At 63.2% G+C, this 22,011-nt stretch overlaps 2 protein-coding genes across 6 annotated transcripts in view; both read left to right on the top strand.

Annotated features, from left to right (window-relative positions):
* Positions 1–11,888: 11,888 nt before the first annotated feature.
* DNAJC22 (DnaJ heat shock protein family (Hsp40) member C22) lies at positions 11,889–14,890 on the top strand. The gene is given in 4 exon segments (XM_055696900.1): positions 11,889–11,946; positions 12,976–13,635; positions 13,637–13,850; positions 14,654–14,890. Coding segments are annotated over 3 exon segments (963 nt in total). The 5' UTR covers positions 11,889–11,946; positions 12,976–13,066; the 3' UTR covers positions 14,834–14,890.
* Positions 14,891–15,752: 862 nt separating this feature from the next.
* The window catches only part of SPATS2 (spermatogenesis associated serine rich 2), a 32,015-nt gene continuing 25,756 nt past the window's right edge, over positions 15,753–22,011 (top strand). For 2 of the 5 annotated variants that reach the window (XM_055696887.1, XM_055696881.1), the window contains exon 1: positions 15,759–16,215. The gene's annotated coding sequence lies outside the window, so the exon portion shown is untranslated. Of the gene's footprint in view, positions 16,261–17,807; positions 18,176–22,011 lie in introns of those variants that run through there. The other 3 variants (XM_055696886.1, XM_055696883.1, XM_055696885.1) reach the window with 3 other exon arrangements.

Below are 22,011 nucleotides of genomic sequence, written 5' to 3'. Positions count from 1 at the left end.
CGAGAGCGGAGCCGGGGAAGGGGCTGAGACCGGAGCCGGGGACGGAGTCGAGACCGGAGCCCCCGCCGCAGCCAGGACCGGAGCCGGGGACGGAGTCGGGACCGGAGCCGCTGATGTAACCAGGACCGGAGCCGGTGTTGGAGCTGGTGATGTAACCGGAGCCGGGATACAGCCGGGACCGGAGTCGGGATGGAGCCGGGATACAGCGGGGATGGAGCCGGGACCGGAGCCGGGATGGAGCCGCTGCGACGCGCGGGGCAACTTCTCGCCAAGTTGCCCAGGAGCGGGACCCCCGGGAGCGGGACCCCCTCCCCCGGGACCGCTCTCCCCGGTGCGCACCGGCGTGGCCGGGGCCGTGCAGCGGCGCCGGGAGCGGTTCTCCGGAGCCTCCCGCCCCCCCCCACCCCCCCCCGCCGCGCCCCTCTGGGGGTCCCGGGGGACGCGCGGCCCCGGGCCTGCGGGGAGGCCCCCCCGCCCCCCCGCCGGTGCCCGCCGGTACCTGCCGCCGCCCGCGGCGCCGGGAGCCACGTGCCGGGGCCGCCGCCCGCACCGCGCCGCGCCCGCAGCCCCGCTCCGCCCGCCCCGCTCGACGGCACCGGGCACGGCGGGGGCGGGGAGGGGGCTGGGGGGAGGGACCGGGGGGCGGGGGGGGCACCGCCATGGGAGCGTGCAAGGGGGGGGCACCGGGATGTGAGTGTGCAACAGGGGGGAGAGTGCAAGGAGGGGCGCAGGGATGTGAGTGTGCAAGGGGAGTGTGAGTGTGCAAGGGGTGGCGGCACCGGGAATGTGAGTGTGCAGTTGTGAGGGGGGCACCGGGAATGTGAGTGTGCAAGAGGAGTGTGAGTGTGCAAGGGGTGGGGGCACTGGGAATGTGAGTGTGCAAGGAGAGTGTGACTGTGCAAGGGGAGTGTGGGAGCATCAGTGTGCAGGGGGGCGGGCACTGGGAATGTGAGTGTGCAAGGGGAGTGTGAGTGTGCAAGGGGTGGCGGCACCGGAATGTGAGTGTGCAGTTGTGAGGGGGGCACCGGGAATGTGAGTGTGCAAGAGGAGTGTGAGTGTGCAAGGGGTGGGGGGCACTGGGGATGTGAGTGTGCAAGGAGAGTGTGACTGTGCAAGGGGAGTGTGGGAGCATCAGTGTGCAGGGGGGTGAGCACGGGGAATGTGAGTGTGCAAGGGGCTGGGCACTGGGAATATGAGTGTGCAAGGGGTGTGTGTGCAGGGGGGGCACTGGGATGTGACTGTCCAGTTGTGGGGGGGCACCAGGAATGTGAGTGTGCAATGGGAGTGTGAGTGTGCAAGGGTGTGTGTGAATGTGCAACACGGTGGGCACTGGGAATATGAGCGTGCGAGGTTGTGCTTGAGTGTGCAGTGGGGAGGGGGCACTGAGAATGTGAGTGTGCAAGGGGGGTGCATGGGGGCGTAAGTGTGCAAGGGGAAGGTGCCCGTGCACACGCACAGCTCTGTGGGTGTGAGAGAGGGTGAGGGCGTGCAAGGGGAGGGTGGGGGGTGCTGGGGGGGGCGGGGGCTCACACATGAGCTGGGGCATTTGAGCGTGCAACACGACTGCTGCGTGTGCCAGGGGTGCACAGTCCCCCCCTCCCCCGCAGCCCCCTGGGGGGGCCAGCCAGGCTGGTGGCCACTGGCCCATTTTTGGGGACCCCTCCCCAAGGCTCACCCCCAACATGTGGGTGCTGCTGGGGGGGGGGGGTTCCTGTGCCGGGGCGCACTGTCCCTTCCCACCCTGGGGATGGGGACAGAGGGGGGGTGGGGGGTTGGGGGGCTGGTGTCCCCCTGCCGCCATCGAGGCGCCCACGCGGCCGGGGCTGCCGGAAGGTTCCGGATCTGGCCCTGGTGGCTCCCAGCGCCGCAGCAGAGCCAGTGCTGTGGGCGCTGATTTACGGCTGCTCTTTCCAATCCTGCTGGAATCGGCTCCGTTCTGCAAAATTAAATCTTGCCCCCACCCCCACCTCCCCAGCCCCCCACCCCCATCCCCCCAATTCCCCAAATATCACGGAAAAGAGGAAAAACTGGGACCCTGCCCCCCCCCCCGAGCTGCTCCGCTGGGCCCGGTGACAACACGGGTCCCTCTGTGGGGGGGTGGGGGGTGAGGGGACCCCCCTACACGGATCCACCAGAGTGGGGTGGGCTCATGGGGGCTTTGCACATGCGTGTCTGCGTGCAGGGGTACACGCATGTCCTTGCGGTGTCAGCAGCTGGCTGTGTGTTTGTGTGTGCATGGGGGGGGGCATGGAGGGGGGGGGCGGCATGGGCATGTGTGTGTGCGTGCTCAGGGCATGCATGTGCATGTGTGTGCATGTGTGTGCATGCTGTGCGCATGTCTGCATATGTGTGCATGCAGCGTGTGTGTGCACGTGTGTGTGCATGCTATGTGCATGTCTGCATATGTGTGCATGCTGTGTGCATGTGTGTGCACGCTGTGTGCATGTCTGCATATGTGTGCATGCTGTGTGCACTCTGTGTGTGTGTGTGCATGCTGTCTGCGTCTGTTGTGTGTGTGCGTGTCTGCATGTGTGCATGCTCTGTGCATGCAGTGTGCATGTAGTGTGCTTGTCTGCATATGTGTGCATGCTATGTGCATGCTGTGTGCATGCTCAGGGCATTTGTACATGCTGTGTGCGTGTGTGTGCATGCAGTGTGCGTATCTGCATACGTGTGCACACTGCGTGCATGTGTGTGCATGCTGTGTGCGTGTCTGCATATGTGTGCATGCTGTGTGCATACACGTGCATGCTGTGTGCATGCATGCTCAGGGCACGCGGGTGCATGCTGTGTGCGTGTCTGTGCACGCTCAGCACACGGATGTGCGCCATGCACGTGTGTGCATTGCATGGCAGGCGGGGGGGGGGGGCGATGCTCCCACCGGAGCGCCCGTGTGTGTCATTGATCCCGCCAGGTTCGGGATTTGCAGGCCCGGCCAGCTCGCCCGGCGATCCATCAGCGGGATCGGGATGGATTTATGGGCCCTCGACGCCGCAGGATCGATGCGATCCTGAAAAAACCCGGCGGTGTTTGTGCAACACATTGCGGCGGCGGGAGCATCACCCAGGAATGGGGATCAACCCTGGGAATAGGGATCAATCCCAGGGATGGGGATCAATCCCGGGAATGGGGATCAATCCTGGGAATGGGGATCAATCCCGGGAATGGGGAGCAATCCCGGAATGGGGAGCAATCCCGGGGATGGGGATCAGTCCTGGGAATAGGGATCAATCCCAGGGATGGGGATCAATCCTGGGAATGGGGATCAATTCTGGGAATGGGGATCAATCCTGGGAATGGGGATTAATCCCAGGAATGGGGAGCAATCCCAGGAATAGGGACCAATCCTGGCAATAGGGATCAATCCTGGGAATAGGGATCAATCCTGGGAATAGGGACCAATCCCGGTGCCATCCATGCCACCGTGTCACCCCCCAGGGACAGGGAATGCCGGAGTCCCACTGCCACCACCTGACTCCGCTGGCTGATCTTAATGAGCAGCAACAGTGAATTAATTAGCCAGGCTGGGAGGGGAAGCCCGAGTGCTAATTAGCGAGCACGAGGCGGGGGGGGTGTGTGTGGTGGGGAGCGGGTGGCCAGGCTGTGGCCATGGGGACACGAGGGGGACACCGGGGGTCCTGGCTGGGGTAAAAATACCGGAATGGGGGAATGGGGGGGGGGGGGGGGGGCAGGGATGCATCCTGCCCTCGGTGCCCAGGCTGGGCCTGGCTCCGGTGCCCAGCTGCTGGGGGTGGGGAGGGGGCTGGGTTTAGGGGGGCTCAGCACCATTCGTGGGGGCGGTGAGCCCAGTGCTGGAGCTGAGCCCCCCCACTGGTGCCAGCAGCCACGGCAGCGATGTCCCCAGTCCGGCCGTGCCTCAGTTTCCCCCCCCCCGGCTGCTCTCGCTGTCCCCACGCAGGACCCGAGATGATGCTGCGGGTCACCCCAGTGGGGACATGGGGACAGACGTGTCCCTGACCGCGGAGCCGGGGGCTAAGCCCGGTGTGAGTGGTGGCGGCGGCGCGGTGCTGGGGCGCAGCGCATGAATAAATGCATCACGCCACGTCCCCGCGTCCCCCCGCAGCGGCACTGCCGGCACGAGGAGGGGGGCTTCAGTGTCCGGCGGCTCCACGTTCACCATCTGCCTCCACCGCCCCTGAGGACCCACCAGCTCATGTGGCAGCGAACAGCCCCCCCGGGGGTCACATCCAGCACCAGCTCAGAACCAGCGCTCCGGTGCTGCCTGCCGTGCTCAGCTCCCGGTGCCAGCGTGTGGCACGTGCCACTGTGGCCCCCGGTGCCCGAGGGGGCCGTGGGCCGTCACCGTTTCTCGTGCCGGGATGGCGGGTGGATTGGGGTGCAGGATGGCAGAGGGATCGGGGTGCGGGATGGCAGAGGGATCAGGGTGCGGGATGGCGGAGGGATCGGGGTGCGGGATGGTGGGTGGATCGGGGTGCGGGATGGCCGAGGGATCGGGGTGCGGGATGGCAGAGGGATCAGGGTGCGGGATGGCAGAGGGATCGGGGTGCGGGATGGTGGGTGGATCGGGGTGCGGGATGGCAGAGGGATCGGGGTGCGGGATGGCAGAGGGATCGGGGTGCAGCATGGCGGGTGGATCGGGGTGCAGGATGGCAGAGGGATCGGGGTGCGGGATGGCAGAGGGATCGGGGTGCAGGATGGCAGAGGGATCGGGGTGCGGGATGGCAGAGGGATCGGGGTGCGGGATGGCGGGTGGATCGGGGTGCGGGATGGCAGAGGGATCAGGGTGCGGGATGGCGGGTGGATCGGGGTGCGGGATGGCGGGTGGATCGGGGTGCGGGATGGTGGGTGGATCGGGGTGCGGGATGGCGGGTGGATCGGGGTGCGGGATGGCAGAGGGATCGGGGTGCAGCATGGCGGGTGGATCGGGGTGCGGGATGGCAGAGGGATCGGGGTGCGGGATGGCGGGTGGATCGGGGTGCAGGATGGCAGAGGGATCGGGGTGCGGGATGGCAGACGGATTGCCCTGTCAGCGCAGGTCACGCGGGCCAGGAGGGAACCTTGTGCAAATGAATATAGATGGGCTGGATGCGGCCGGGCGCTGCGCTCCATCCAGGGCATGTTTGCAATAAAGCCAGGCTGCTGGCCCGGCCCAAATTGGATAAAAAAATTGGATAAAAATTGTCCTTGAATGGCAACGATCCACCAGTGGCTGCCGGGGGAGCCACGAGGCCGCGCTGGGGGTGATGCTCCGCCAGCCAAACTGGTGTTGAGGTGCCCATCGGGGTGCTGGGGGGAGGTGCTGAGGGGGATGTGCCAGTGATGTGGGGCTGGTGGTGGCTGGGTCATTGCTGGATGGATCCCACGGCATCCAGCACCACTGGTTCAGTACTGGGACTGTCACCCCTGGATGGAGCCCGCGGCACCCAGCACCACTGGTTCAGTACTGGGACTGTCACCCCTGGATGGAGCCCGCAGCACCCAGCACCACTGGTTCAGTACTGGGACTGTCACCCCTGGATGGAGCCCGCGGCACCCAGCACCACTGGTTCAGTACTGGGACTGTCACCCCTGGATGGAGCCCGCGGCACCCAGCACTACTGGTTCAGTACTGGGAATGGAACATCACCCCTGGGTGGATCCCACGCCACCCAGCACCACTGGTTCAGTACTGGGACTGTCACCCCTGGATGGAGCCCGCGGCACCCAGCACCACTGGTTCAGTACTGGGACTGTCACCCCTGGATGGAGCCCGCGGCACCCAGCACCACTGGTTCAGTACTGGGAGTGTCCCCTGCCATGGGGTCCTGCCCCAGCCAGCCCCTGATGTGCCCCCCAGCCCTCACCCCCCTGCCCCCCCTCCAGCTCGTTAGCATCTGCTGTTAATTGGTGAGGAGGCAAAGGTCGGTCGGGGGTCCGGAGCTGGCTGCCCCTCGGCAGTGGGGGCTCAGCACACGGTGAGTGGGGGGTTTGGGGGTGGTGTGTCCCACCCAGGGGCAGCCACATCGTGCTGGGTGGGGGTCTCATCTGCACCCTGAGTCCCCTGTGTGCCCCCTGGGATAGCGCTGACCCCCAGCTCCACAGCCACATGTGGGGCTGCCCCACACCGGGCCACATCCTGCACTGGGGCTGAACAGTGGGGGGGGGGGCGGCGTGGGGGGGCAATGCTGGGATGAGCTGCAGGGTCTCAGCCATGGGGGGGACCACCAGCCCATCACCCTGCTGGCGGGGGGAGCATCCCTTGGGAATGGGGGATTCCCGGGGGGGGGGATATTTAGGTCCCCTCCTGGCTGTGCCCCACCCCCCCCCACCCCCCCCCCACCCCCCCCCCCGTGCTGGTCACGATGAGATGGATGGCTGCGGCCAACCGGGATGAATTCCCTGGACAGGCGGCATTTATTAGGGATGCAGAGGATGTCGGCCGAGAAATCCATCCTGGCCGGGCGGCAATTAGGCGGGTGGCCAGGCCACGGGGGTCCCACTCCCCCCCCGCCCCCGCCTGCCCCCCTACACCCCCCCCCCCACCTCCCCTGAGCACCCCCCAGCCCCACTGCGAGGTCCTGGGGCTTCCCCCTTGCTGTGCTGCCCCCCACCCTGGTGATGCTGGATGTGATGGGCGGGGGGGCTGTAGGTGATGGGGGGGGTGTGTGTGGATGTAATGGGGGGGGGCTGGATGTGATGGGGGGCTGGATGGGAGTGTGGATTTTGGGGGAGGCTGTATGTTGGGGGGCTGGATGTGATGGGAGGGCTGGATGTGATGGGAGGGCTGGAATGGGGGTGGATTTGGGGGGTGGTGGATGTGATGAGGGGGCTGGATATGAAGGGGGGGCTGGATGTTGGGGGGGGCTGGATGTGTGTGTGGGCTATGGATATAGTGGGGCTAGGTGTGATGGGGGGGGCTGGATGGGGGGGGCTGGGTGTGATGGGGGGGGCTGGATGGGGAGGGGGGGGGCCTGGATATGGGGGGGGGGCTCATTGCAGATTCGCCTCATGCCCACCTGAGCCGGGCGCTGACAAACAGCCATTTAAATCAGACAATTAGCCGGCCCGCGCCGCTGACATGTGTAATGTATTAATGTGCAGCGCCAGCTATTACATATCAACCCGCTAATCGCGGCGCGGGGCGCGCGGCCGCGCTGGCAGTGATGGACGAGTCCGAGGGGACCCCGGCCCCGCCGGTGGCATTAATTACCCGCCAAGTGACAAGGCGGCGTGACACGCGGGAGAGCAGCGGGGGCCAAGCGTGTGCAGGCGTGTGCGCTGGGCAGCCAGGAACGCGCCTGCACGTGTGGGCTCGGTGTTCCTGCAAAAGGGGGGGGGTGGTCGGGGGGGTGCGGGGGGTGTTGGGGCATGTGTGTGTGTTGGGGCATGCGTGTGCGTTGGGGCATGCACATGAGTTGGGATATGCATGTGGATCGGGGCATGCATGTGTTGGGACATGCGTGTGTATTGGGACATGTGTGTGGGTTGGGACGTGTGTATTGGGGTACGCCTGTGTGTTGGGACACGCATGTGTATTGGGACACATGTGTGTATTGGGGCATGCGTGTGTTGGGTCATGTGTGTATTGGGGCATGCATGTGCGTTGGGATATGTATGTATCAGGGCATGCGTGTTCATTGGGACAGATGTATGTATTGGGGCATGCATGTGTGTTGGGACATGTGTGTATTGGGGCATGCATGTGTGTTGGGACATGCATGTGTATTGGGGCATGCGTGTGCATTGGGACAGATGTATGTATTGGGGCATGCATGTGTGTTGGAGCATGTGTGTGCATTTGGGCATGCACATGAGTTGGGATATGCATGTGGATTGGGGCCTGCATGTGTTGGGACACACGTGTGTATTGGGACATGTGTGTGGGTTGGGACGTGTGTGTATTGGGGTATGTGTGTGCTAGGACATGCATGTGTATTGGGGTATGTGTGTGTTGGGACATGCATGTGTATTGGGGCATGCATGTGTGTTGGGACATGTGTGTATTGGGGCATGTATGTGTATTGGGGCATGCATGTGCATTGGGACATGTGTGTCTATTGGGACATGTGTGTGTTGGGACATGTGTGTGTTGGGATATGTGTATATCAGGGCATTTATGTGCATTGGGGCATGCATGTGTTTTGGGACATGCATGTGTATTGGGGCATGCGTGTGCATTGGGACGTGTGTGTGTTGGAATATGTGTGTATTGGGGCATGCATGTGTGTATTGGTGCATACATATGTGTTGGGACATGTGTGTGTATTGGTGCATGTGTGTCCATTGGGACATGTGTGCATATTGGGGCATGCATGTGTGCTGGGACGTGTGTGTATCAGGGCATGTGTGTGTTGGGACGTGTGTGTATGGGGGCATGCGTGTGCGTTGGGGCTCATGTGCATGGGGATGTGCACTGGGACATGTATGTGCATGGGGACACGTATGTGCATGGGGACACATATGTGCATTGGGGCACACATGTGCCTCAGGACATACATGCACGGGGCGTGCGTGTGCCCCCGGCGCTGTGCACGGACACGCGCGGGGGCGGGCAGGGCTGGCTCAAGGCCAAGGAGCCTCCGGCTCAGCTGCCTGCAGGGAGGGGAAGGCAGGAGGTGGCCCCGGCCGCTGTCCCCGCGTGTCCCCAGCCATGATCCCCGTGTGTCCCCGGTCACGATCCCCGCGTGTCCCCAGCCGTGATCCCCGTGTGTCCCTGGTCATGATCCCCGTGTGTCCCCGGTCACGATCCCCGCGTGTCCCCAGCCGTGATCCCCGTGTGTCCCTGGTCATGATCCCCGCGTGTCCCCAGCCGTGATCCCCGTGTGTCCCCGGTCATGATCCCCACGTGTCCCCAGCCGTGATCCCCGTGTGTCCCCGGTCATGATCCCCATGTGTCCCCAGCCGTGATCCCCGTGTGTCCCCGGTCATGATCCCCGCGTGTCCCCAGCCGTGATCCCCGTGTGTCCCCGGTCATGATCCCCGTGTGTCCCCAGCCGTGATCCCCGTGTGTCCCCGGTCATGATCCCCGTGTGTCCCCAGCCGTGATCCCCGTGTGTCCCTGGTCATGATCCCCGTGTGTCCCCAGCCGTGATCCCCGTGTGTCCCTGGTCATGATCCCTGTGTGTCCCCGGTCGTGATCCCCGTGTGTCCCCAGCTGTGATCCCCGTGTGTCCCTGGTCATGATCCCCGCGTGTCCCCAGCCGTGACCCCCACGTGTGGGGCCGTGATCCCCGCATGTCCCCAGCCGTGACCCCCACGTGTGGGGCCGTGGTCCCCGCGTGTCCCCAGCGGTGACAGATGCCTCAATCGCACGAAGGCTCCGAAAATCGATGCTGGCCGGGGCTGATCAATGGCACCAATTACACCTACAAACAGGGGCTCGGCGGGGGCTGGGGGAGCCCCCACCCCCTCCTCGGGCTGGGGTACCCCGAGACCCCCCCAGGGCTCTACTGCAGCCCCCAGCCCTGCTGTTTCCAAGGCAACCGGGGGGCTCCAGCCCCCCCTCGCCCCCCGGCCCCGCTCACCGAAGGCAAATTTGACATTTCAAAATCCAGATACTTAAAAAAAATCGATGGGGATGTGAGACCCCCGACCCCCCCCCCCCCCCCGGTCGATTGAATGGGGGGGCGGGCACAGCACTGCAGCTCGGGGTCCTGGCAGCTCAGAGAGGGGTCTGGCACCCACCCAGGCCAGGGTGCCCCCCCCCGCATGTTGGGGCTGGCGGGGCTGGGGGCAGCGGAGCGTGGGCGGGGGTCCCCAGGGACCCGCTGTCAGGGAGGCAGCCAGGCGGGGTGGGCAGCGCGGGGGGGGGGGGGGGGGGGGGGGGCGCTGTCAGCCCGCCCTGATGGGCAGCCAGCCTGGGGGGGGGCACCAGCATCCTGGGGGGCTCCCCAGGGACCCAGCCATCCCAGCCTTTTAATCCCCCCCCCCAGCTTTGCCCCATTGCAGCCCTAGGGGGGGGGGGGGGGGCAGAGGGGGGGTCCCCAGCCAGCCCCAGGGCAGCAGTGAGCAGGGGGCGATGCACCCCCAAAACTCGTCCGGCCGCACCGCCTGGGGGATGTAGAGCTGGGGGGGGGGGGGTGTGCAGCCCCCCCGGGGGGGGCGGGGGGGGGCTGCGGTTTGGTTAATAATGGATGAGGCCAAATTGCTGCCGCAGCCGGTTAATCCTGGCAAACACGGCGGCGGCTGAGCAAACAGGGGCTGCGGGGAGTCCGGGGGGGCCCCGAGAATCCGGGGGGGCCCCGAGAATCCTGAGTGACCCTGGAGAATCCGGGGGGGGCCCTGGCACCGGGGAGGGGGGGGGGTCACAGCCACCGGGCAGCGGGTACCGCAGTACCAGGCACTGTGGTGTGCTGGGGGTCCTGCACCCCAGGAGAGGCGGGGGGGGTGGGGGTGGGGGGGGGTGGGGTAGGGGGGGGTGGGGGGGCACCCCGTTTGCCCCCCCAGCTGCCTGTGGTGGTGCCGTGATGCCGGCGCGGTGATGGTGATGCCAGTGTGGTGACACCAGCATGGTGCTGCCAGTGCCATGATGCCAGCGCAGTGATGCTGGTGCCATGAAGCCCGTGCCATGATGCCAGTGTGGTGATGATGGTGCCGTGATGCCAGTGCGGTGATGCCAGTGTGGTGATGCCAGCGTGGTGATGCCAGTGCAGTGATGCCAGTGTGGTAATGCCAGTGCGGTGATGCTGGTGCCATGATGCCAATGCCATGATGCCAGTGTGGTGATGCCAGCGTGGTGATGCCAGCACAGTGATGCCAGTGCCATGATGCCAGCATGCTGATGCCAGTGCCGTGATGCCAGCGTGGTGATGCCAGCGCAGTTATGCCAGTGTGGTAATGCCAGTGTGGTGATGCTGGTGTCATGATGCCAGTGCCGTGATGCCAGTGTGGTGATGCCAGCGCAGTTATGCCAGTGTGGTGATGCTGGTGCCATGATGCCAGTGCCGTGATGCCAGCGTGGTGATGCCAGCGCAGTTATGCCAGTGTGGTAATGCCAGTGTGGTGATGCTGGTGCCATGATGCCAGTGCCGTGATGCCAGTGTGGTGATGCCAGCGTGGTGATGCCAGCACAGTGATGCCAGTGCTGTGATGCCAGCGCAGTGATGCTGGTGCCATGATGCCAGCATGGTGATGCTGGTGCCATGAAGCCTGTGCCATGACGCCAGTGCCATGATGCCAGCGTGGTGATTATGGTGCTGTGATGCCAGTGCAGTCATGCCAGTGCGGTGATGCCAGTGCCATGATGCCAGTGTGGTGATGATGGTGCCATGATGCCAGTGCCATGATGCCAGCGTGGTGATGCCAGCACAGTGATGCCAGTGCCATGATGCCAGCATGCTGATGCCGGTGCCATGATGCCAGCATGGTGATGCTGGTGCCATGAAGCCGGTGCCATGATGCCAGTGCTGTGATGCCAGCATGGTGATGCCAGCACGGTGATGCCAGTGCTGTGATGCCAGTGTGGTGATGCTGGTGCCATGATGCTGGTGCTGTTATGCCAGCATGGTGATGCCAGCGCAGTGATGCCAGTGCTGTGATGCCAGCGCAGTGATGCTGGTGCCATGATGCCAGCGTGGTGATGCTGGTGCCATGAAGCCCGTGCCATGATGCCAGTGCCGTGATGCCAGCGTGGTGATGCCAGTGTGGTGATGCCAGTGCTATGATCCCAGTGCCATGATGCCAGTGTGGTGATGATGGTGCCGTGATGCCAGTGCAGTGATGCCAGTGCGGTGATGCCAGCGCAATGATGCTGGTGCCATGATGCCAGCACAGTGATGCCAGTGTGGTGACGCCAGCATGGTGATGCCGGTGCCATGATGCCAGTGTGGTGATGCCGGCCATGATGCCAGTGCCGTGATGCCGGTGTTGTGATGCCAGTGCCGTGATGCCGGTGTGGTGATGCCGGTGCTGTGCCCTTTGCCCGGTGACGTGCCGGGGCAAAGTCTGGCGGGGGGAGGGGTGCCGCTGGGAGCTCCGTGGGGAGAGGTGGGTCAGGGCAGGCTGGACCCCCACCAGCATGGGGGCTGGGGGGGCTGCGGGGCTGAACTGGCCCCACGTGGGCTCAGGGGACCATGGGTGGGCTTAGGGGGACCATGGGTGGGCTCATAATGTGTTGGGTGGGCTCAGGGGACTTTGGGTGGGCTCACAGGGTGCTGGGTGGGCTCAGGGAACCATGGGTGGGCATGCACCCATCCTGCGTGGGCATGTGAGGCCCTGGGTGGGCACATACCGGTCCTGAGTGGGCACGTGGGACCCCAGGTGGGCACACAGTGGCCCTGGGTGGGCATGTGGGACCCCGGGTGGGCATGTAGGACCCTGGGTGGGCACATACCGGTCCTGAGTGGGCTCGTGGGACCCTGGGTGGGCACGTGGGACCCCGGGTGGGCATCTAGGATCCTGGGTGGGCACATACTGATCCTGAGTGGGCATGTGGGACCCTGGGTGGGCACATACTGGTCCTGAGTGGGCACGTGGGACCCCAGATGGGCACACAGTGGCCCTGGGTGGGCACGTGGGACCCTGGGTTGGCGTGTTGGACCCCGGGAGGGCATGTAGGATCCTGGGTGGGCACATACTGATCCTGAGTGGGCACATGGGACCCTGGGTGGGCACGTGGGATCCCGGGTGGGCATGTAGGACCCTGGGTGGGTACATACCAGTCCTGAGTGGGCATCTGGGACCCTGGGTGGGCACGTGGGACCCTGGGTGGGTACATACTGGTCCTGAGTGGGCACGTGGGACCCCAGATGGGCACACAGTGGCCCTGGGTGGGCATGTGGGACCCTGGGTGGGCATGTGGGACCCCGGGTAGGCATGTAGGACCCTGGGTGGGTACATACCGATCCTGAGTGGACATGTGTGACCCTGGGTGGGCACGTGGGACCCCGGGTGGGCACACAGTGGCCCTGGGTGGGCACATAGGACCCCAGGGTGGGTACCCAGGTCACTGGAGGGGTCTGACACGGTGCGGGACAGCGTGACCTGGGGTCCCTGACTGCACTGCCCATCCCGCAGGGTGCTGGATGCTGGGGCTGTGCTGGTGCCCACCGGGGCGGTGACCCCCCTGGGCAGCCCTGCCGAGCCATTTGCCACAGCCGGTGGGAAGATGGCCAAGCGGCTACTGGTGGCCTACGGGCTGTGGGCACTGGGGGGGCCACTGGGGCTGCACCACATCTACCTGGGCCGGGACAGCCACGCGCTGCTCTGGATGCTGACACTGGGCGGCTTCGGCGGCGGGTGGCTCTGGGATTTCTGGCACCTTCCTGGCTGGGTGGCTGCTGCCAACGGGGCTGGGGTCCCCAGGGGTCCCCAGGGACCAGCCCCCAGCCCCCTGCGCCTGGTGGGGCAGGTGGTGGTGGGGATGTATTTTGGGCTGGCAGCAGCGCTGGGGCTGCCCTGGGTACCGGCACTGTTGGCACAGCCCCTGGCCGTGGGGCTGGGGGTGCAGCTGGTGTCCTCGGTGGGCGACCAGACGGCGGAGGCACCCAGCACCCTGGCCGCAGCCTTCCTCACCTCCCTCCTCTTCCAAGGCCGGGTGCTGGCGGTGCTGCCCACCAGCCTGGCCGCCAGCCTTGTTGCCCACCGGCACCGGCGTTACAAGCCCGGTGGGATGCCACGGCCGCGGCTGGCCGCCCGGCTTTACCACCTAGGCTTGGCATGCCTGGCCTTCGCCGCCCCCGCTCGCCTGCCGTGGGCTCAGCATCACCGCCGGGGTGCTGGGCACCATCCTGGCTCTGCCCCGTGCCACCATCGAGCTGCTGCTCCTGCCCCTCCGTGCCACCCGGCTCCTGGCAGAGATCCTGGGCTTCACCAGTGGCTCCCCGGCACGGGAACGCGGTGCAGGATTGGAACCCAGCAGCTGGAGCCAGCGGCAGCAGCAGGCGTATGAGGTGCAGGATGCGGTGCTGGGTACCCAGGGGTACCAGGGGGATGCTGCACTGGGAGGGGGGGGGGCATTTGGTTTGGATGCTGCCATGCCCGGAGGGGGCATCGCTTCTTTTTGGGGTCCCCTGCAGTGGCTGAAGGCACACGCAGCCCCACGCATGGCCCTGGGGGGGGGGTCTGGCAGGGTCCCACCCCAGCGCATCTCTCTGGCCCCCAGGTGCTGGGTCTCCCAGTGGGCTCTTCTGAGGTGCAGGATGCGGTGCTGGGTACCCAGGGGTACCAGGGGGATGCTGCACTGGGGCGGGGGGGGGTTGGGTTTGGGTGCTGCCATGCCCGGGGGGGGCACCCCCTCTTTTTGAGGTCCCCTGCAGTGGCTGAAGGCACACGCAGCCCCACTCCTGGCCCTGGGGGGGGGGCGTCTAGCAGGGTCCCACCCCAGCGTGGGGTTTTCCGAGGTGCAGGATGCAGTGCTGGGTACCCTGGGGTACCAGAGGGATGCTTCACTGGGATGCGGGGGGCATTGGGTTTGGATGCTGCCATGGTCGGGGGGGGGGCACCCCCTCTTTTTGGGGTCTCCTGCAGTGGCTGAGGGGGATGGGGCACCCCCTTTTTTTGGGGTCTCCTGCAGTGGCTGAGGGGCGGGGGGCACCCCCTCTTTTTGGGGTCCCCTGCAGTGTCCGAGGGGGGTGGGGCACCCCCTCTTTTTGGGGTCCCCTGCAGTGGCTGAAGGCACACGCAGCCCCACGCATGGCCCTGGGGGGGGGGGGTCTGGCAGGGTCCCACCCCAGCGCATCTCTTTGGCCCCCAGGTGCTGGGTCTCCCGGTGGGTTCCTCTGCCGAGGACGTGCACCGGAGCTACCGGGAGCTGGTGAAGGTTTGGCACCCGGATCACAACCGGCACCGGGGCGAGGAGGCGGAGCGGCGCTTCATCCAGCTCCAGGAAGCCTACGAGGAGCTGGTGGGACCCCGGAGGGCGGCGGGGGGGTGATACCGCCCCGGGGACCCCCAGCCCGGGTGGCGATGGTGAACACGAGGTTTGGCTCTTGCTGCGACTTCGTTCCTCGGTGCGATGCACGGCGGGGGCCGGGGGGTGCACGGGGGTGGGGGTGCAGCTGTGGCACGGGGGTGGCTGCGGAGTGATGGATGGGGGCTTGTGCACACGGTTGCACGGAGCTTGTGCACACCGTTGAACATCAGCTTGTGCACGCCATTGCATGGAGCTTGTGCACACCGTTGCACGGAACTTGTGCACACTGTTGCATGGGAGCTTGTGCACACTGTTGCATGGGAGCTTGTGCACACCGTTGCAGGGAGCCTGTGCACACCATTGCACATCAGCTTGTGCACACCGTTGCACGGGAGCTTGTGCACACTACTGCACATTAGCTTGTGCACACCGTTGCACGGGAGCTTGTGCACACTACTGCACATCAGCTTGTGCACACCGTTGCAGGGAATTTGTGCAAACCATTGCACATCAGCTTGTGCACACCATTGCACGGAGCTTGTGCAAACCATTGCACAGGAGCTTGTGTAAAGCATCGCATGTGAGCTCATGCAAACCATCACACAGGGCCTTGTGCAAACTGTTGCATGGAGCCTTGTGCAAACCGTTGCACTCAAACTTGTGCAAACCATCGCACACGAACTCGTGCAAACCATCGCACGGGGCCTTGTGCTAATTATTGCACAGCGGTCTGTGCAGACCCCAGTACCCCCTGGGGGCGAGGCGGGGCGGGACCGGCCCGGGGCTGGGGGCGTTGGGAGCGGAGCGGGGCCGCGAACCGGTGGAGCCCCGACCTCAGCCCCTGCCGCCCCCCATCTTCGGGCATTCCCGGAAGGCGTTCGGGTGTTTCCGCTGCAGGGCGGTGGCTCTCGGCAGTTTCCGTCCACGTTCGGCACCCGCCGCCCCGCCCCGTCCCGCCCATCGCAGGGGCGGGGAGGAGAGGGCCTTGGCATCGCCGGATTCGATTGGCTCTGGGCGGAAGTTGGCCACGCCCTTCTCGCACGCTGGAGGTGGGACCGGGCGGGGCCTTCGCCGTGGCGTCGGCTGGGCCGCTTCGCCATTGGCTGGCAGGACACCTCCCTCCGCGCGCCCAGGACTGCCGCTCCGCCCCCTCATTGGCCAGGAGCGCTCAGCCCTGCCCCCGCGTCGCATCTGAATGGCTGGCGGAGAAGAAGGGCGGGCCGAGCCTGGCCTTTCCCGGCTTGTTATTGGCTAACTCACGCAGGAGGGCGGGCACGGTGCGGAGGCTTCGCGTCGCCATTGGCCAACGATCGGTGGCTGAGCTCCCATTGGCTGTCGCGGGTTAAGGGCTCCTGCCGGGCCGCGGCCCCCACCTCCTCCCCGGTGCATCGCGGCGGCCTGAGGTGAGGGGGGGGGCGGGGGGCGGCCGGGTCCCGCCGCTGTGGCCGGTGAGTGTGGGGAGCCCGGGGCCGCGGGGCCGGCCCGGAGCGAGCAGGGGGGCCGGGAGGAGGGTTGTTGGCGGGGGAAGGCGCAGCCGAAGGCCGGGCCCGGGGGTCGGGAGGGGCCTTGTAGAGGGGAAGGGGGAGGCCTGAGGGGCCTTGTGTGGGGAAGGGGGGTCGGGAGGGGCCTTGTCGGGAGAAGGGAGGGGGCTGATGGACCTTGTGTGGGGAAGGGGCGGTCGGAGGAGCCTCGTGTGGGGAAATGGGCTGAGGGGCCTTCCTTGTGAGGGGTAGGGGGCTGTCGGAGGGGCCTTGTGAGGCGTGGGGGGCTGTCGGAGGGGCCTTGTGAGGCGTGGGGGGCTGTCGGAGGGGCCTTGTGAGGCGTGGGGGGCTGTCGGAGGGGCCTTGTGAGGGGTGGGGGGGGCGTCGGAGGGGCCTTGTGAGGGGTGGGGGGGGCGTCGGAGGGGCCTTGTGAGGGGTGGGGGGGGCGTCGGAGGGGCCTTGTGAGGGGTGGGGGGGGCGTCGGAGGGGCCTTGTGAGGGGTGGGGGGGGCGTCGGAGGGGCCTTGTGAGGGGTGGGGGGGGCGTCGGAGGGGCCTTGTGAGGGGTGGGGGGGGCGTCGGAGGGGCCTTGTGAGGGGTGGGGGGGGCGTCGGAGGGGCCTTGTGAGGGGTGGGGGGGGCGTCGGAGGGGCCTTGTGAGGGGTGGGGGGGGCGTCGGAGGGGCCTTGTGAGGGGTGGGGGGGGCGTCGGAGGGGCCTTGTGAGGGGTGGGGGGGGCGTCGGAGGGGCCTTGTGAGGGGTGGGGGGGGCGTCGGAGGGGCCTTGTGAGGGGTGGGGGGGCGTCGGAGGGGCCTTGTGAGGGGTGGGGGGGGGCGTCGGAGGGGCCTTGTGAGGGGTGGGGGGGGCGTCGGAGGGGCCTTGTGAGGGGTGGGGGGGGCGTCGGAGGGGCCTTGTGAGGGGTGGGGGGGGCGTCGGAGGGGCCTTGTGAGGGGTGTGGGGGGCTGTCGGAGGGGCCTTGTGAGGGGTGTGGGGGGCTGTCGGAGGGGCCTTGTGAGGGGTGGGGGGGGCGTCGGAAGGGCCGTGGGGGGGGTCGGGGGGGCGTCGGAAGGGCCGTGGGGGGGGGTCGGGGGGGCGTCGGAGGGGCCTTGGCGGGGGTCGGGGGGGCTCTGTGGAGGAGGGAACGACCTGGGGGGTGGGCTAGGAAACGGGGTGGCAAGAGGGGTGCTGTGTGGGGAAGGGGGTGCCCTGTGCGGGGTGAAGGGGGTTTGGGAGGAAAGGGTGGTAGTGAGGGGGGCTGGGGAGGAGTGCCCCCCCCGGTGCCCCCAGCGATGGGGAGGGGGCAGCCAGCACAGGCCGGGGGGGGGGGGGGGGGGAGTGGGCCCGGGGGGGAGTGCAGGGGTTGCAGTCGGGGTGGAGGTGGGGCAGGCAGGGGAGGCTGCAGAAGGAGGTTTGTGGGTTGGCCTGGATGAAGCAGTGGGAGGTTTTTTGGGGGGTGAAGGGGGTGTGGGGCAGCCCGTGATGAGTCAGGGCGACGGGGGGGAGAGTGGAGGGGGGGGCGGTCAGCAGTGTTAATCCATTATTTATGCCGCAGCCGGTACACGCACAGAGCCCAGCTCACCCATTGCTTCCACCCGCTGTCCTTCATCCCGGCCTCTCCTCCTGTACCGACCTGGCTCGTAAATCCCAGGGGCAGGGATCTTCTCCCGGTGTTCTCGGAGCTCTTGCTCTGTGGCCTTTAGCTCTTACTGTAACACAAATAATTAACGAAGGAGGATGAGGAAAAGCAGGCTGAGTTGCAAAGAGGGAAATGATATTTTCCCCTCTACCTCCACAGGGCTCTTTAGCACACCTAAAGCTTGGCTTCTCCCCGCCCCCATCCACTCGGGATTTTCTCCATGAGAAAGCAAGCCAGCAGTGAGTTAAAGGTTGGCTTCCAGTGCTTGGTCCCCACATTTTTATTTTTTTTTTCCCCCGTTGGTGCTCATCGGTGCTGTTCTTGTTTTACCTTTGATGATCAGCAGAAAGAGGCGTTCATGTATCCGCAGAGGGAGCTGTTGCAGAGAAGTTGGGAAGTCGCCTTGCCCGCAGAGACAAGCTGTGATTCTGTAGGAAGGAAGGCGAAGAATAAGATTTTTGTTGGGTTTGGAAAGGGGAGAAAAACCTGTGAGGGGTGTGGGATTTCTTTCTGAGGGTGCCTTAATGGTTCCCCTGGTGTAATCATCCTCCTTGGCCATAACTGAGGGGTGATGGTCTGATCAATTCTCTTGCAAAGCAGCTTGCCATCATCAGGCTGTCAGAGGAGCTGATGCCCAAACAGAAACAAAAGCCTCTGTGTGGAACCTTTGTTAGTTGATGGGAGGTAAACTGGGAACAATCGCCAGAAAATTCCCCACCAACTACCTGTGGGAGCTGTTGCAGCCTCCTGCTAGAGCCTGGTAGCTATTTTCTTGATTTTGAGTTTTTTATGACTACTTTTCACTAACTTTGCTGCATTTCCCACTCCGTTAGCTCTGGCTGCTGCGTCTTTCTTTGGGGTGCTGGAGTTTTTGAGTTTTTTTGCCTTGAAAGTTGCAGGCGTGGAGCGTGTTGCTGTACTCTCAGGGTCTGGGACTTTGTGCTTCCTAAGCAGGACTTGCTCATACATGCTGGAGGAGTGCTGTTAAGCAGTCTGGCTGGAGCGTGAGCCTGAATCCAGGAGGTTTTTGGGATGTGGAGGAGGTCTGGGAGAGCAGAAAGGGCAGTGGGCATCAGTGTTTGCTGTGTGAGTGACCGTAGCTGGCACCCAGCTTCTGGCATCCCTCATAACCTGCTGGGGGGTGGATGGGGTGTGGGAGCGCAGCCTTGGCTGCGCTGGGATTGAGGAATAAAGGTGGAATCTCCCCAGAAGTGCCTACGGTCAGTGTTGGTGCTGCCTCCTGAAAGGTGGAGGGGAGGAAGCGTGGCTCTGACAGCGCTGCAGCTTCTCCTCGCCCTCCGTACCGCCTGCTAAACCTTCTGGCGGCTGGGGAGCGTGGGACGTGCCCCCTGGGGTCCTGCTGGGGTCCCCTGTCACCCTCCTGCCATCACACAGTGTTGCTCTGAGCTCTTGGTGCTCGGGGCCTCGGTGTTTTATTTCCTTTATTGCAATACTCCGGTCAGCACGTCGTTTGTGTGCGGTGGGCCAGCAAAGCGCAGGCAGCCCGTCTTAACTCGGGGACGCGATGTGTGTGGAAGTTGCGTGTGCCTTCAGCCGCTGTTCTATACGTGACATATACGTGGCCACAGCCGTGTCTGCTGAGGTTACTGTTGTCTCAGCTTTGGCAAACTAAAATCCACTTGCAGGAATTGTCTGCTGCATAAGGATTTTTTTTTTTTTGTAGTTGTAGCTTACTCTTCAAGGGGCGTTTAAATATTTTATGATTTTTCTGAGCCATGCAACCCCCAAGCAGAAGATTCTTGTTGGATTCAGGACAAAGGAGCTCTAAAGGTGACTTGCAGTCTGAAGGGGATAAAGCTAGGTACTGCGTTTTTAAAAAAAAAATAATAGATCTGGCAATTAAACTATATGGCTTGCTTTTAATATTTTCAAGCTCGCTCTTAGGATAACGGACCTGGAGATTTGCTGTAATCAGAAAAAGCTGTGGCAGAGGGAAGATTTCCAGTAGGACTACAGTAATGCCATTCACCCCTTTTAAACTGGGGGAGGTGAAGGATTTTTTTTCACCATTTAGAGTAGAGCAATGAAAGGTGTCATCTCCTGCAGTATTTGCCATTTTTTTTCCTTCCTTCCTTTTCAAAATCTTCTGATGTTTAGATACATGGGATAAAAAGGTAAAAATATATCTGAAAGCCATGTGTTTATCCATAAATATAAAACAATTCTTGGCAAGACACCGAGGCTCTTCCAGATCACAACGCTGGCAAATACGATCTAAAAATAGCAGTGGTGCACGCAGAATTACACAGGACAAACATACATGTGCAAGTTCCCATCGCAGCTGTTCCCGCCTGGGCAGGCTGGTTAGGAAGGGATACGGAAAGCTTGGGATGGATGGAGGGAGGACCAGGAGACAAAGTGTGAGGAGATCTTTCCTTCAGGAAAGCAAAAATCGGTGTCCAACTCCAGAGCGTTTCAGTGTTGTTCAATTGCTCGCTTGCATCGCTGTGTAAAGCGTCAAAAATCCCACCAGCAATTCCCAATACCTGTTTTACCTGGAAAGTGAGTATGGAAAACAGTGCCTGACCAGGAATCCAAGAACGCAAAACTCGGTGGTCTGCTCTTTTATCTGTTTAAGTATTTGTAAACACACTGAGTGGGGTTTTGTAGCATCACCTGAATGGGTACCAGGAAGGTTTTGTCACCTGAAATCTGTAGTTTTACTTCTTTGTGCTGCAAAATGATGCACAATTAGCTTACAAGAGGTAGATGTTTGAGAATAGCTAATGCCCAGTCGTGCTCTGCATAATGCATTTGGTGAAAGAACAATAAATGTGTGGATTTAAACAGAATATAGACAGCTAATTATCTCTGAGGTTAAATGCTCAGTTCATTCTTGAGGAAATACTGGGGGGAGGAAAAAAAAAAAACCCCACCCAAACCCCAAGAGTGATATTAAGGAACTATTTCCTCCCCCCCCCCCCCCCCCCCCAGTCCTAAAACGGTTGTTTTGTAGTGTACCATTTTATGAGCCTTCATCCAGCACCATGAAAGGATTTGGCCAGGGTAGAAAAAGAAGCTTTGTGCAGGCAGGGATTTGGCGGTGGGTGCTGGTATTAGACCTTCCCGACCTGCGCTCCGTGCTCCTCCTTCCTTGCCTGCTCTGACCGAGCCATTGTTTGCTGGAAGGAGCTTCTGAAAACCGATTGTCTTGGGGGGGGGGGGGGGGGGAAATGCCCCCCCCCGGGTTACTGTCGGGCTTGTGCCACGCTCACTGCTGAACAGTGTGCTTGCTTCCTTCAGATGCAGCGTAATAAAGCTGCCTGGCTTTAATTAAAACGCTAACCTGATGTCTTCCGTGCTCTGGTCCAGGGCAAAAAAAAAAGTTAGTTCTTCAAACAGAAACGGCCGAGGCATCTGTGGAACATGAGGGATGAACAGGCTTATTTTGCTCTGCTGTAACTTAACAGGTATTTGTTGAAAAAATCTTAGGGTTTCGATGCTGTGGAAATTCCCCAGGGATTCCGCAGAGCTCTGGGAAAAACCCGGCTGTGCTTGTGCCCTGCGTTAGGGCCGGCAGCACCCAGCAAAGGCGATAAGAATTTGGGATGTCGGCGTGTTCCCGTGTGCAGCGGGGCTATTAAACTTGCTCCTCCAAGCTGTGTTCTGTGACAGGTAGAATAAGTTCCTGAATTTCTAGTGTAATAGTCGCTTTTTTTTTGTCAGGAGATGCTATATTAATTCCCTTCTTGCGTGAGTGCATTATGGGGGGGGGGGGGGGGGGGGCGGCGGCACTGCTTGTAGATAAATACCTGGGTCCTCTGAGGTGCTGAAGTCTCGGAAAATGGATTTTTATTTGAGAATGATTATAAATTACAAACAGGACAATTTATTCTACCGAAATGCTGTTGTGTGTACTCACAGGGACGACTCTTACGTGCTTGATCAACAAGATTAAAATAGCTTGGGAAGGGACTACTTAACGCAAAAGCCAATTAGCCAGATGCTACTGTACGGTGTGAATTAACGCTCCAGCTGGGCACGAGGCTGCGGCTGGGGAGAACCCACCGCTTGCCCGAGATCCCAGCACCAGATTTATCTATTCTTCAGAACTCCAGATTTCTC

This window comes from Falco cherrug, chromosome 19, assembly GCF_023634085.1.
Source record: "Falco cherrug isolate bFalChe1 chromosome 19, bFalChe1.pri, whole genome shotgun sequence".
In the NCBI taxonomy this organism is placed as follows: Eukaryota; Metazoa; Chordata; class Aves; order Falconiformes; family Falconidae; genus Falco; species Falco cherrug.
This window is presented reverse-complemented; position numbering and strand designations above follow the sequence as displayed.